Raw genomic sequence first — 15984 nt, forward strand, 5'->3', positions numbered from 1 at the left:
TTTTTCATATAATTCTACCTTCCTTGGTCGCCTGGCCCAAGGTGAGGACAGATTCTTGGATTCCAATTTTAATTTCTAATATTAACTTGGATATCACATAGCGCGCAGTAAATATATCTCTATATCTGCATGCATATGTATAGGCTACAGAATGGATGTACAGAAAGAGGTTGAGGCAGAGTTCAAAAGGTTTCAGAAGTAGGTTAAGACTCTGTACTGATAAGATTATGAACCAGACCAGTGCCAAGAGGATAACTGGGGAGAGATGCAATTCTGTATGGCCTCGGCAGAGCATACTGCAGAGCAGGTAACCTGCCAGGCTCCAAGGGGGAAGGATGTAGAAGATGGAGCCACCTTGGCTCTTGGGAAAGGTCTGTCCCTCCCTCATCCTTAGACATCCATGACACACATCTCACTACTGATCGAAAGTCCTTTGACACATTAACCAAGTCTGTTTGTGACCCTGAATGGAGAATAGGCTTGTGGTCTGCTCCTCTGGGGTGTGGTCAGCAAGCAAACAGTCTCTCTAGACAGTAAATGGGGGCTCTAGGAAGAGGCTGGTCCCTCCCCCAGGTCAGCTTCACTCCAGGTCTCCAGGGAAACGGCTTCGGCCAACAGTGTTCCTTAGTCCTCACAACAAGCCCTACTCCTGTTTCCAGGGCAACCCAGCCCTCAGCGTCCTGGTTGCCGCAGCAACACTCATGGGCTTGTTTGGCATGTGGTCTCCACAATTAAGGTGGGGCAGCTGGGTGCCCAGGAGCAAGAGAATTCAACAGGGCAGAACCAGCATAGTGGCCCCAGGTTCTGCACACAGGGACAGGGAGGCACACAGAGGGAGGTACTGGGCAGTTAAGGCTCCAGGAGGAGCCTAGGCACTGCTGATCTGAGGTTCTGTGCTCTTGCCCAGGATGAGCTCCACTTCCAGCAACCCTGAAGATGGAGACACCACCGAGCAGTCTCAGCTGGGGCTGGACACCGTGATCCAGGTCAGTGAAGTGGCTGCCCTCTGTGACCCCTGGAGAGCAGGTCTTGAGAGCCCTTTTAGATAGGACGCTGCAGGGTGAGCTGCCGCACCGCCCAGGAGCATGCTCTTCCTGTGCACGTGCTCAGTGTGAATATGAGCAGGCAAGCGCAGACCTCTAGACTGGCAAAGCAGCTCAGAAGGCCAGCCTCTCTGGAGCCCTGGGCTTGCGGCCTGCAAGGTGTGGGGAACAGAGACTCCACTGCTCTGGTAGCCAGGTACGGGAACAGCTGGGTCTGAGCTGGAAGGAGGACTTCAATTTGGGGGTATCCCCAACGCCCACTCTGAAAGCTACAGAAGTTTCATTTCTATCTTCATGGCACTTGCTTGCAAAACGGTACTGATGGAATCATCCATCCCCACACCCCTGTCCTCCTCGCCACCTCCCATTCCTCCAAGCTCACCTCCTTATCAGCCCTGCTGCCCCTGAGCCTCAGCCTCCACACCCTGTTTCCCCAGCACTGTGATCATCCAGCCACCCCAGCCAGGTAGTCCCCATCCCCTGGGGGACCTCAGTGTACCCCAGATGGACCTGATGACCCAGAGTGTCCATTAACCCAGCTCTCACACCCTCGAAGCCATGCTGCAGGGGGTTGACGCGGTCCTAGGTAAACAATACATCAAGTCCCCTGAGAGGAGTAACTGCACAGATTGGTGCCAGGTGTCTAAATGACACGGTAGCACCTCTGCACGCACAGGCCTACACATCTGCCCACAGAGGACGGACCGTGACACAAACAGAGTATTAACGCCAGTTGGGGTGGAGGAAATGGCTCAGTGGGTGAAGACAGTTGCCATCAAGTCTGATGACCTGGGTGTGATCTCTGGGACTCACATGGTGAAGAGATCCAAATCCCAAACTTTGTCCTCTGACCTCCACGCATACACTATGGCACACACACGCACACACACACGCACACACACATGCACATGCACACACTCCAACCCCACACACAAATAACTAAATGTAATTTAAAAAAAAAAATAAGTTAGTTGATGCAACAAGACAAGGGACTGTCCTGGGCAGGGACTCTCACCTGTAGAGGCCACTCTGCAAGCTCTGCCTGATGGGGGATCAGATTGAGTTCTGAGGGCAAGGCTGACAGTGGGTGCAGAAAGCGTGGTCCGCACAGCTCAGCTCACAAAACGCTCACAGCCTAGCACATCCGTGCGTCGCATCACCCTGTAAGGACCCGATTAGCTCCTGTGAGGCTTGAGGGAGGAAGTGAGTGGCTGTGTGTTTACCAGTGGACCTGAGGGAGAAACCCAGAACAATGCAAACCTCCCTGGATATGGGTGTTGGGGGCTTCTGCCTGAACCTAATCCCACGGTCCCTGGGAAGCTGTCACCTGAACGTCATACAGAGACTGACTGGAGAGGCTGTTCCGTCGGCCCGGCCACACCTGCTATTTGCACAGCTGTGATTGAGATCTCTGTGCAATTACATCAGGTGAGCATGCAGCAGGAAGGCGCCATGTGGTACCCAGATAGGCATATCAGCCTAGTGGCAGGACTCTAGGGACCTCCAGCTCCTCTGGCTACATACAGGGTACCGTGGCACCCAGAGAAGGCACAGCTTGCGTCGGGGAAGCCTCCTACATGACCAGGAGCACAGCCTTTGACATTAACGTGCTCCCTGTGCCGGGAAGAGCACCTCAGCATCCCCCTTTCCTCTGGCCAGAGTTCCCTTTCCCTTGCCGGATCTGCACGTCCTCCCCCAACAGCCTCCTGCACGGTGTCCCAGAGCATCCAGCCCCACAGGCCTCTGGGGAGCGAGAACTGGAGACAAGGTCCAGGCTTGGGAGCCCTGGGCTTGGTCCCAAGTAGGGAAGCGGGGACACACATTGGCTCACTGTGAGTTCAAAGACCCCTAAAGTCACATAGGAAACGAGGGGCTCAGGGTGCACCAGGAGATGGAGCTCCCGGAGTCCTCTCAGACCCAGAACCGATGGTACACCCAAGACAGACGGGAAGCAGTGTGGGAAGATTTCCCACCCTCAACTTGGTGGCTTTAATAACATACAACTTTTCAAACTGTTTCTTTTGGGTTAAGTTCTAGTTTTCTGGGAACTTGTCCATTATAAAATTTCATATTTGTTGGCAAAAGCTGTTGCTATGGTTTGGGTGTGGTTTGAATGTGCCCCCAAAGGGTTCACGAGCTGGAAGCCTAGGGGGTGACGGTAATGAAGAGCGGAAAGTGTTTAGGTCATAGGGCACTGGCCCCAGAAGGGACTGGTGGCTTCTTTCTGGCCCCTACTTCCATCCAGGATGAGCTGTTATTTAAAAAAAAAAAAAAAAAAAAAAAAAAGGCAGCAAATCCAGCCCCTGCGTTCTCTGGCTCCTTCCTTCCATACACCATATACTCTTTGCTTCCACACGTACATCCACCACAGTGGCATCTGCCATGCTGGGGTACAGCCAGGCCCCTCACCAGTGCCCAGCAGAGGCACCGCCTCCAGCTCCAGAGCCAAATGACCCCCATGCCACACAAGGCCCAGCCTCACCACAGCAGCAGCACATGAACAAGGGTCTTTTGAATATCAGAGGACCTGAAGCAGGGAGAGCAGCCCCCCCCACCCCCGCTCCCTCCCAAAGGGTCTGAAAAAAGCGTCCAGAACTTAAGACAGTCTAAGTGCGAGAAAGTGCCGCACTAATCGGCTCTTGTCCTAGTTAGGGTTTCTATTGCTGTGATAAAAAACACCATGGTCAAAAGCAACCCAGGGGGGAAAGAGTTTATTTCTTTTTACAGCATGTAGTCCAGCATCCAGGGAAGTCAAGGAAGGAAACTGGAGGCAGGAACTGATGCAGAGGCCCTGGGAGAATGTTTCTTGATGGCTTGCTCAGCCTCCTTTCTTACACAACCCAGGACCACCTGTCCAGGGGTGGCACTGTCCTCAATGCACGAGCTCTCCCACATCAGTCATTGATCCAGACAATACCCCCACAGGCTTACACACAGGCCAGTCTTTTTTTTTTTTTTTCATTTTTCTTTATTAAGACATTTTCTACTCGCTCCACATACCATCCACAGATTCCCCCCTTCTCCCTCCTCCCACCCTCAGCCCTCTTTCCCAAGCTACCCCGCATCCCCACATCCCCATGGGGAGTCAGCAGAGCCCAGCACAGTGAGCCTAGGCAGGTCCAAGCTCCTTCCCACTGCACCAAGGCTGTGCAAGGCGTCACACCACAGGCACCGGATTTCCAGAAGCCTGACTGTAGACCAGGGACAGATCCTGATCCCCCTGCCTGGGTGCCCCCCAAACAGTTCGAGCCAAACAACCATCTTCCATATCCAGAGGGCCTAGTCCAGTCCCATGGGGGCTCCACAGCCACCAGACCACAGTTCATGGGCTTCCACTAGTGTGGCCGGCCATCTCTACATGTCCTCCCATCATGATCTCCATGTCCCTCACCTGCAGAATCCCACCTCTCTCTCATCGATTGGATTCCCGGAGCTCAGCCTGGTGGCTGGCCATGGATCTCTGCATCTGCCTCCATCAGTCACTGGACAAAGGCTCTATGATGACAGCTAGGTTATTTGCTAGACAGGTCACCAGAGTAGACCAGTCCAGGCACCCCCTGGACCACTGATAGGCCAGTCTTATAAAGACATTTTCTCACTATCCAGACCCCAAACAGTTTCACCTTCTCAAGTTCTCATCCTCATTACACACCAACCCAGCCCATGGCAGCCACCAGCTTGCTCTCTGTCTCTGTGTATCTGACAGTTCTAGGAACCTCACATAGATGGAAACATCTGTCAGCTTATTTCACTTAGCACAGTGTCCTCAAGGTCCTCCCAAATCACAGCGTGGATGGACTGTGCATCGCTCACCAAGTCATTCTTCCGTGGACCACTGAGCCTCCTCACCACTGTGAGCATCATCTGGGTGCAGGCTCATCCACCTGGGTCTCTGGTTCCACTTTTGTGCGGGTCTGTTCTAGAAGAACTGTGGGACCCAGCTCCAATTCTACACGAGCCAGCCTTATTGTTCAGTGACTCCACTGTTTTACGTTCCCGCTTTCTTCTGTGAATGCGTGCATTTAAAGCAAGACTGTGGCTGCAGGAACCATCCTCACTCACTCAGCTGCTGACGACAACCGCTTCTTCAACCCTCTGGACCCCCCTGTTCTAACATCAGCTACCCAGGGGAAGTGCTGGGGCCCAGCCTCACAGGATGAAACACTTCAGACGCCATCCCCATCGTAGGCTGCCCTCTGCCCTCTGCCTGGCCAGCTACATCTGAGGTTTCCTCAAGCTCAGTCATCTGCCAAAACCGCTCAACACTCAGGCACCATGTCCCTGACTTAAAGGTCTCAATCAGGGAAATCCACAGAGTGATGCCAGGTGGAGCTGAAGCACCCTGTTGGGGTACATGCTTGTCCCAGCCCTGCATCTACACCAAGCCCTATTGGGCTTCTCACGGGTGCTTCCTGTGTAAAGACTACTGATGACAGCCCCGGTGACTGAAGTACTGAATCACTAGATGTCTTGGGGGTGGGCAGAACGGCCCAGAGCTCTCACCCTGCTCTGTCATTCTGGAGCTCCCCAGGGACCCAGCCACTCCCCTCACGCTCCCCTCTCAAAGGCACTCCTCCCTCCAAAGATCAAGGGTGTGAGGTCTCAGGAGTGCAGGCCCACCAGGGACAGGAGCTGACAGTGGCCCAAGTGTGGCCTGGCCACAGTGCTAATCACATGCCAGCCAGAGAAGGACACACCGACTGTCTCCAGGGCCACATGTCCAGACACCAGTGCCACTGCACTGACCAGATGGGCCACATCCTCTACTCAGACTTTTCTTACCCGTGGTCCAGAGACAGACCCCATCCTCCTCAGCAGAACATCCCAGGCCTTGACAATGGCACTCGAGTTTTCTCCTCTGTCTACCCCCCCTTACTCCTCACCCCTTGTTCGTTATCCTGGGCCTTTGCTTGTACTGCTTTGCAGGCCTCCCGCCTTCCCCAGGAGGCCTGTGTGGGTGTCAGGACATAGGAGCAGACAAGACAGACAGCATCCTCATCCTGCTGAGCATTCCCTGCTATGAGTCATTTTATAGTTAGTGATTCATACCTTCAGCCATTCCAACATCAATTACTTGTGTTGAGAACCTGTCTGAGCCTGTTTGTATGTCAAGCATCTGTACTAGGGGTGGATGGATAAGCTGTGTCCTTCCCCGCCATCCCCTGCTCCAACATCTAGTCCCTTTATGGCTTCAGAAACTTCTGCTCCAGGGGCAATGCCCATGCCCCCGCTTGGCAGGTATAGTTGCGAGGGGGAGGGGAGGGATGTCAATCAAAGCAGATATAAAGCCAGCCTGTCATGCACAGGAGTAGACATTGCCAGGTACCGAGTCCAGTGGTACCGACCAAACCCTCTGCATGAGGACAAAGTGCCCTTGGCCAGGCCAGTTCACCAAGGGGATGCAGGAGTGCCCATGGTCATCCAACCAGGTGCATACAAGGCAGAGGATTGTCCAGAGACCTGGCCATCCAGAAAACTAGCCCCATAAGTGTTTGGGGACCCAGAGCTGAGTCTCAGCCCTAACACAGACCCCGTCAGCAGCCCTAAACTTGCCTAGCCCCAGCTTTCCCACACAGAGGGAGAAGGGCAGTTTCCAAGTCAAGACAACTGATTTTAGAACATCTGCTCCTGGGTAGTGGATAAGAAACTTCAACCCGCCTAACCTGCCCCAACTCACACCCTGTCCATCACAGGTTCTCTTACTGTCCATCATGTTGGAGCCCCTGAGCCCAGCCTCGGTTCCAGACGTTGGGCAGGCCCTGCAGCCCTTCTGCATTACTGGATGGGGCCACATGGGGGCACTGTTGGAGCTCAGCATCCAGACATTAGCAGCATCCAGACTGCACTGCACTGAGATTATAAAACGGCTCTCTGCTCCACCTCTGTCACCCAGCCCTGTCCTGCCTGCCGCCTAGGTTAGGGCCTGAGATACACTGGGCTTGTCTGTTGAATGTCTTCTCCTCGGAGAATTTAAATGGGAGTCTGGGGGTCCCACCCTGCTTGCTGCTGAGTTCTTTATTTGGAAGACATGGTTGAGTCCTGCCTTTCTCCATACCTGAAGCAGCCAAGTTCCTTTTTAAATCCATTCTGCTCTCCCCTGGGACCAGCACCTCGACGGTCCATCTTCTGCGGCTACAGTGATGAGCAAGAGGCTGTGAATTAGCTCATGAATTTGCCATCTCTGCTTACTGACCCCCCTTGTGTCTGTACCCCGCCATCCCTGACACAGGAAGACCCTGCAGGTCTTCAGGGAATGGGCCAGTGCTTCCGGCACTGTAAGAGGACCCCAGGGAGTCCACCAAGGGGTAACTTAGCAGGTAGTGAGAGCTTCACGCCTTCACCTTTGCAGCCCCTGCTTGGTGGTGGTTCAGCTGGGAAAATGGAAACCAACCTCCATTACACCTGTGAGAGTCTAAGGGGTTTTGTTTGCTTGTTTCTGTTTTGCTTTGTCTGTCTGTCTGTCTGTTTGTTTCCTCCTCTACCTGCAGCCTAGAAGGAGAATGCCAGGTTACCTGCTGGGACCACTTGGGGTACCTGTCCCAGCATGCTCTATTCTGCCACCCAAATCCTCCTCAAGAAACCCCCTGCGGCGGACACACTTGACTCTTCCTCCTGCCCAGCCTAGACGGCAGCCGAGGCAGAGCACCTGAGAGCTGAGAAAGCCATGCCCCTCAGAGTCTGGGCTCCAGGCCCCCCCACTCGCCCTTCCTTGCCATGTCCCTCAGAGTCTGGGCTCCAGCCCCCTACCCCCCGCCCTTCCTTACCAGTGGGTTGTGCTCGGATGTTGCCTGGATTCCCGTTCAAGGTGACCACCCTCCCAAATCTGGAAGGACACACATACAAGGGTCATGCCTGTGGGGCAGGGTTGGAGGGTAGGACAAGGCCCCAAGCTGAAGCCCATCCTTGTGACAGCCTCTTTTCCTGGGTATGGCCCCACACCAAGGGCGAGAGCCCTGCCCGTGACCTCAATCACAACATGTTTGAGTCAAGATCCAGAATGGGGGAGGATACAACCCCCACCCCCAGGACTCCCCATTCCAGTCTCCAGGCAAGGGCAAAGGTGCAGAGTGAGGTTCCTAGGCCACAGGAGAGGGAGGCCAGTTACCAAGGAAGATCTGAGCAGTTCCCATTCCCATGGGGCCGGGGAGTGGCGGGGCAGTGTTCCATCTGTTATCGGGGTACAGAAAAACCTATTAGGCAGCTGGTGCCAGGTCTTCTTCCTGCTCACTCTCCCTCCTTTCCAGACCTGAATCCCATCCTTCACGCAACAACAGCCCCTGGGGCTCTGGAACCCAGGATGGCCTGTAATACCACCCTGCATTTCATACTCCATAACTTCACAGACACGGTAGGACGCATCCATGCTCACCTTAGGTTGACGGCACAGTGGGGGCCCTTCCTCAGTTCTCTTAGTCCTGCTCTGACCCAGAGAGTGAGGTAGAGAGGCCAGCCCCCTAGATGGGACTCCCTCCACACAACCACAGAACAATGGGAGGCCATGATGTTTGTCCCCATTGAGTCTCAAATGGACCCATCTGGGGCTAGATCTAGACGCATAGGCTACTGACAGGGGCAGTGGCCTCCCTGGGGTCTTTGGCATAGGCTGAGCTGAGGAGCACACTGAGTAATAGGAAGGAACAAACATGGCCAGCTCATCTGAGTCTGGGGTCTTTTAGAAAAGTGACCATAGGAGTCCCTTTTGCCAAGCCTTGGTGTCCTTCCCACAGCCCGAGGCTCCCCGCAAGAGGCTACCCAGGCCCCCCACTGCCCCGCTAGAATCTTCCCCCAGAAGAACCAAGCTGGTTAGGAAAGATTCTGGTCCTGGACATGGTGACCCACCCAGGCTCGGGGGCCACTGGTGGCAACATGGACAGAGTCTGTGGGGCGGATGCTGGAAACTCCCCTTACCCCCCACTCCTCACCCCGGGCCAGAGTTGGGGATGGGGAAAGAGGCGGTCCCAGATGAGATCCCAAGGGATCCAAGCCCGGGTCAGCACAGACCTCCTTGCACGATGTAGCCGAGCCCCGCGCCCCTCCCCCGCGCTATTTGCGTGGAGGCGGGGCGGCCCTCGCTTGCAATCCTCCCGCGCGCTGGGGACTGGAGGCGGGAGGAGAGGGCGGGCTGCCAGGGACGCGCCCCTCCCGCTCCCCCTCCGCACCCCTCCTGCTCTGGCTGGGCGTCGACCCATCGCAGGCACCCGGCCACAGCTGGAACCTATTACGCCCCCAGCGCCTCTCGGGACGTCCCGGCTAATAAGTGACCCTCTGTAAACGTTAGGAATGAGTCAAGTTTGTGCTGCGCCGCTGCTTTCCCGTTAGCGGGTGGCGCCGCTGATGCTCCGGGGAGAGGAGGGAGGGGAGGCAGGGTCCTTCCGGCCTGGAGGGAACCTCTGAATGGAGCCAGCATCACGTCTTTAATCTGGGGGCCCGGGTTGCTGTTTGCTACCCCGCTAGGCTTTAGGTTCCCCCTGTGCAAAACAGGGCAGCCATGGCTAGGCACTTCCAAGCGGAACTCTTAGAAAGGCAGGAGAGGCCGTGGTGGTCTTGGGAAGAAGCAGCAAACGAAGCTCTGCTCCTCACCAGGGGAGCTGCTGCACCCAAGGAAGACTTTGTTTACCACCCACTCAGAGCGAGACTGGGAGGTCCTCTGGAGGGAAGTGAAGTGAGGACACCTTCCCAGGACCACCTAGGGGAGTAAGTGCAAAACCTTGGGAAAGTAAGTCTTTGCGCAGCCTGGAGGGGCAGACTAACCAGGCCCTGAGCTCACTCATTTGCAGCATCAGACCTTTGCAGGATTCTTAGGGACCAGAACAGGCCCTGTCCAGGGCTGTGCAGAATCTGGATATTGGGGTGACTCCAAACTGGCTAGCCTAAGAGAGGAATCAGCTGGGCAGTGGCATAGGCCTTTAATCCCAGCACTCAGGAGGCAGAGGCAGGCAGATCTCTGTGTTCAAGGCCAGCTTGGCCTACAGAGTGAATTCCAGGATAGCCAGGGCTACATACACAGAGAAACCCTTTCTTGGAAAGGGGGCGGGAGCAATATATTTCAGAGGACTAGGTGAAGGCCGTGGTTTTTCTCCACGGAGACATTCAGGATTCAGAGTGGAAAGGGGCCTGGCTAGTCAAGAGGAGGATTGGGTAGGGAAGGTGGGGTGCTTGGAGAAGCAGAGACTCCCCATGAGCGCAGACCCGAGAGTCAACCAGGAGGACTCCAGACTGGAGTCATCAGTGAGAGCTGGAAAACGGAAGTCAGGAGGTTGAGGGGTCCCACTGTGGCTGCTGCCCTGGGAAGCTCGGGGGATGGGGGGGGCTGACGTCAATCACCAGTCATTAGCCCACTGCCTTTAACTCAAACATCCTTCATGCACAGAGCAGGTAGGCCACTGTGGGCTGTTCTTAATTCTCGTCATATTGTCTGCCTGTCCCACATCCGGAAGTTTCCAGCTGACACAGAACAAGTCCGTCGACCGGACCTGACAAGGTCTCAAACCCAGGTCCATTCCTTCCCCCTGAAACATGTGCCTCCCTTCCCACAACAAAATGTTGCTGAGACTCTGGGAGCCCAAAGACCTAGGTAGGAGCCATAGGTAGAGAAGAAGCTGTCCCCGTGGTGTTGATGACCTTGAGTATTAGAGGTTTAGAGGCTCACAACACTAAGCCTTGGGACCAGAGGCTTCTGGCTCCAAGCCTTCACGGTCAGAAGCTTATTGCCGTAGGTGCTGGAGGCAGAGGACTATTGCTCTGGGCCCAGAGCACCTGTTCGTGTCCTCGGTTCTAGGTACCCAGACTTCCCTCTAGAACCCTCAGCAGCCCTCCCAGATTCCTCCGGGGCCTGCAGTCCCCATAGTCTAGGCCCTGCCCTGGGCTCTTCACTGAGTTTTGGCTTTCCTTGTCACCTTTCTTAATTTCTCACAGTTTCTGCCCTCAGTTGCTCTCTCGAATACGTCAGCTGTCAAGACGGGTGTTATATAATAGCTCGTAGCTTCAGGTGTCTGGGCTCTCGGCTCCTGGTACCCTTCAAAGTAGCTGCTTCTACTTTTGCTAAGACTTGGAAGCTTGGGGTCTTGCCTATCATTCATTCAGCGAGTCCAGCCTATGTCACTCATGATAAAGACCACAACATGGGCCAAGAACCCATTTGGAATGAGCTTTTTCTTGGCTCTGATCTTGTGGCACCAGAGTGCCGAACACAGGAGAGGGCTTTAACCCGAAAAGAGAGACCAGCAAGCTGCTTAGACGCTGGACAGGGCACCCCACACTTGTGGTCAGCCAAGCACAAGCCTCATGCTTTCTGTTGAGTTCCTAGAGGAAGCGCCCACCCTTGAGTTTGAGTGATAACCCCTACAGAGTACGCGGTGTCCTCTGGAGTTCCCGGGGCTGTCCTGCCCCAAGTGAAGTCCCCCCGCGTTGGTGCAGGTTATCTGGAGTAGTCCTCTAAAACAGGGCTTGCAGCCCCAGCATCCCAGCTTGGGGTGCTTCCAGCACCTATGGGGGCGGGGGAGCCTCGTGGAGATGTTCAAGGAATGTTCAAAGCAGCCAGGCTACCATGATAACAGTCCAGTTGGTTGCCAAGAATGGGGTTGGTAATCTAACGGCTCTCTGCTCAAGGCAGCTAGGCACAAGGGAAGAGTGACTGACTACGGTTGAAGTCAAAATCTCCCAGCCCCTAGCGGCCTAGCTTGTTTGAAGGAAACCATGAAAGAGTGCTTACGATAAAGACTCTGTCATCATCATCGTTAGCATTCATAACGTTTGAAGGTGCTTACTCCTCACCAGATGCCCTCACGGAGGGCCAGGTCCCTCTGCTCTGTCTCACCAGGACCCCTGGAGTTTATGCTCACTTTGGGCCTGTGTGGTTTCTCTCCTGAGAGCTCAGCAGCTCAGAACCCACCAGGGACGTAGGCCACACTAGCTACCTTCTAGGGTAGCCTGAGGGAGACATTTCAGAACCTAGCATGACCCCACTGACCTTGCTAGTCCTTGAGTCCTCACTGATGTCACCTTGGGCCTGTCTTGCCTCACAGGGCCCAACACACTCCTTATGATGGATGGGCCTCTCAGAACAGGGCGCGGACTCTCAATCCTTTTACATGTAGTTCCCCCTCCCTCCCCAGGCCTGGGGTCACTGGGTGGGGTTCAGGAGCCTCCCCATCTCTCCTCTGCACCTGAGACTGACTGCTCCGGGTGGGGCAGGAGGCTGGGTGCCTTTCTGTGGCCACCTGCTCCTGACATCCCAGAGAGGGTGACATGAAGAATCAGCCTAGGACTTAGCCCAGCCTGCTTAGCGTTGGAAAAGGCTTAGAGGTGAGTTGTGCTGACCTCGGCTAGGAATCCTCTCAAATAGCCATTTTCTTGGTTTCCTCATTTCTGCCAAAGCTCAGTCTGCAACTGGCAAAATCCCACCCCACAGGTGGGGAGACTAAGGCATGTGGCTTGAGTGACCAGCCTGGCCCCACTTTGCTGTCTCCGGGACTCTTTGCTACGTTGAAGCGACCATATGATGGCTCCCACCGATACCAGTGAGCTGGTGTGAGGTGCCTGCCAGTTGTCCAGGGCCTGCAAGAACCAGAGCTCTGGGGTGTTTTTCAGAAGTTGGAGGACACCATCCTGAGCCCCATGGCCAGCAGGGAAGACCGGGCACTGACTGTACGTGGGGAAGGCCAGCGCGCCTTACCCACCCCTGTGCCAGCCCGCATCCGAGAGATTGTGTCAGGCAGCCTGGTGGAGGAACCACTCTCGGGTGAGGGTGCTAAAGCTACTCGGGTACCGGGGGATGGGGGGTCAGAGCGGCACACTGGAGTCTGGCCTTAGGGAGCCACATCATCAGGACTATGTGTGGCCCTTACTGCCCATCCCATACTCTCCTGGCCCCATTTTTTCCCACCACACTCTCCTCATTGGGTCCCCAGGAGTCATGCAGATAGCTACGAGGCTGTGATCAATGCTGCATGGAGCTGGCCTCTGTGCTGTGACAGTTAAGCCGCTGTGTCTTGATTTTATCCGTCTTCTATTTTTTTTTTTTTTTTTCCCCACCAGAGTGAAAATCCTAAAGGTTGACACTTGGGGTTTAGGTTGAGCACCGACATCCTGAGCTTTGTCTTTGCCCTTCATCCAGCCCCATGCACACCGCTCTTATCACCACACTGCAGGAACAAGCTCCAAGGAACCCACCCCTGCGTGGAGGCCAAATAGGAGTCAGGCTCTCTGCCCCCCAGTGGAGCTCATGAGTCCCTCCTGCGGGGGTCTTGATGACCACCCCTTTATGTCATAAGGGTCTGTCTAATCTTCTAATGGCCCCGGGCAACTGCTGGGTGCATGGAAAGGACAGAGAAACCCTTCTGCATATTTGGAAAGCAACCTTACCGTGGGCAGGGTCCTGCTACCCCGAATTAGCAGCCCGCTACTGCTCAGGACCCAGACACAACACGTGATACCCAATGTCCCCGGCACGGGCTTTGATTGGCAGGGGCTTGGCCTGGCCATTAGTCTAAGGGGGTTAAGGATGTTTGTCAAGGGTAATAAGGGTAGGAGGGTGCTCAGGAACAGGAGAGGAAGTGAGTTTCCTCATGGAAGCCCTCTCCTGTTGGTACAGACCTAGCAGTGGGATGATTGGGTAGGGCCCTGGCCTGATCTGAATGCTATGTTCACCACAGGACTGCGGGAGCTGCCAGCTACTACAACCCACACACAGGAGGAGAGTGAGCTCCTTCAAGAGGAGCTGGCCCGGTTGGAGGACCTGTTGGCTCAGGCAGATGCTGAGAGGGAGGAACTGGCTAGCAGGTGTCATATGGTCAGCCAGAGGGTAAGTGTGTAGCTGGTACCTGCAGGCCAGGGCTCACAGGCTGGCCCCTATTAGAGATCACTTCCCAGAACCGGTGATTATAATTGCAGGGCCATTAGCCAATCTCAGGACCATGGGCAGCAGATAGATGGAGGCTAGCAGGTGAAGCAAGAGATGGCCCCTTCAGATCTATGTCTCTCATCTGCTCCAGGAGCCCTGTGGAGCGGCCTGGTCAGTGATGACCCGTTGGTCTCAGGGCCTTGTCAATCATAATCATAAAGCCAGCTTCTGAATAGAGGAGAAAGCCAGGGAGGACCGGCCCCAGACCCCAGGCAAAGCTGTGGGCAGACAGCTGTGCTCCAGCCCCCGGCCCTTTCTCATGTGCACCTTCTGCCTGCCAGGCAGGCCTCAGGATGGGAGAAGTGAGGGGTGAAACTACAGGCTGCAGCCAGAGGTTTGGGGAAGGATGCCTGTGAGCTAGGGAATGCCTTTTCTATGAAGATAGAGAAAACCCAGGCAGAAAAATTAAGGCGTTTTCCAGGCCAGAGCCCTATTCATGCATTATTCTCTCCAAGTCATAAGAGCTTCCGAAGCAGACCTGGGCAGGATAGGCACAAGATAAGGGAGAACAGCGCAGGCAGTGTGGGGCTCTGAGTCCCCAGCATCAACCCCCAGGCCATCTATGGACCTGGCCTGAGTACAGGACAGAGGACGAAACTCAGGCTCTGCTCTGGCCAGTGTTCTCCTAAGGCAACGGATCTTGTGACCCCCTTTGGGTATCCCATATCAGATACATTGCATATCATATATTTACATTATGATTCATAACAGCAGCAAAATTACAGCGATGAAATATCAATGAAATTGTTTATGGTTGAGGGTCACAACATGAGGAACTGAATCAAAGAATGGCAGCATTAGGAAGGTTGAGAACCACTGCCCTGAGGCCATACCACCATGCCCAGGCCCAGTCCTGGCCTGAATCTGCTCTTTCTATGCATGTAGCCAGAAATCCGTGAAAAGCCAGAGGCTTGACCACGTTTGGCCATGCCTTGGCTATGCCTCCTGGTACAACCACGTTAGCCCTAAGGTGCCCACCTGCCAATGGTCCCAGTTCTCTGATCCCCTTTTCCACCAAACTGCCCTACATGGGAAATGCCGTTTCCTTTAGCCCCCCACCCCCACCCCAAGAGTCCCTCTAAGAAAGACTGTGAGGACCCCCTTCTCGTGGTCTGGCTCAGGAGCTCCATGAGGCTGCTCTTCCTGTAAGTCTCTGCTGTGGTGCATTCTGGGGACAGAGATCTTCCTAGCACAGGGCGGGAGATGTTGGGAATGGACTTCAGGGAATAGACGCTGCAGAAGTCCTTCCAAAGCGTGGTAAACTAATAGGCTATGAGTCAGAGCTCAGCTCGCAGCCGGCTAGATGGGGGTCCCAGGAGACCCTGCCCCAAACTGCTCCCCAGCACACAGGTAGAACCCGGTGAGGGGTGTCCAGCATGTCCTCCCCAGATGACACTACAATCCCTTATCATTGAAGTCCTCTGATCCCAACTGTCACACTGCTGGTGGCTGAGAAACTGGTCCTTGGCCACCGGCCACTCCTGTGTCCCATCCCCTTCCCCCACTGCTCTTTGAACCTCCCTCCCAGAACTTCCTGATCCCGTGACATCCTAGGCTCTGGGTTCAGATCCCCACTGTAACGGCCGAGTGGCTCTGGGCAGTAGGCCTTGGGTGTGCCTTCCTGACTCCCCCACGGTTCCCAGCCTCCTTTCCTAACCCCTTGGGATAATGCTCTGTGTTGGGAGCAAGGGGACTTGGCACCCAAATGAGTTAGTTCCCACCTGCTAAGGGTGAGGCTTGAGAGGGGAGATGCAGCTTGGGAAACAGGCCAGGCCGGAAGAGTCCAGATTCATGCCCCGTGGAGACATGGCAGAACCTGCTTTTCAGCCGTCCACCTTGCCCTATGCTAAAAGCTGGACTGCCCCGGGCACCAGGGGCACCAGGGCCTCCGTTTACGAACCTGTAAGTGAAGTATCTCCAGGGACCTCCAGAGCCCTGCCTCCAACCACCCCTCTAGTATTCCCAGGCCTAATAGTATCCAAGCATCTTCCGCTCAACCAGCATGCTTCCCCGCCCCCTCCTCGGTGGGCGGGACAGACA

General features: G+C 55.1%; 1 protein-coding gene across 1 annotated transcript in view; it reads left to right on the forward strand.

Annotated features, from left to right (window-relative positions):
- Positions 1-731: 731 nt before the first annotated feature.
- The window catches only part of Crocc2 (ciliary rootlet coiled-coil, rootletin family member 2), a 64449-nt gene continuing 49196 nt past the window's right edge, over positions 732-15984 (forward strand). Inside the window, exons 1-3 of the mRNA XM_028890668.2 lie at positions 732-986; positions 12633-12783; positions 13697-13845. Coding sequence (XP_028746501.1) covers positions 909-986; positions 12633-12783; positions 13697-13845 — 378 coding nt within the window. The 5' untranslated portion in view covers positions 732-908. The remainder of the gene's footprint in view (positions 987-12632; positions 12784-13696; positions 13846-15984) is intronic.

The sequence above is a fragment of the Peromyscus leucopus genome, chromosome 13 (genome assembly GCF_004664715.2).
Source record: "Peromyscus leucopus breed LL Stock chromosome 13, UCI_PerLeu_2.1, whole genome shotgun sequence".
In the NCBI taxonomy this organism is placed as follows: Eukaryota; Metazoa; Chordata; class Mammalia; order Rodentia; family Cricetidae; genus Peromyscus; species Peromyscus leucopus.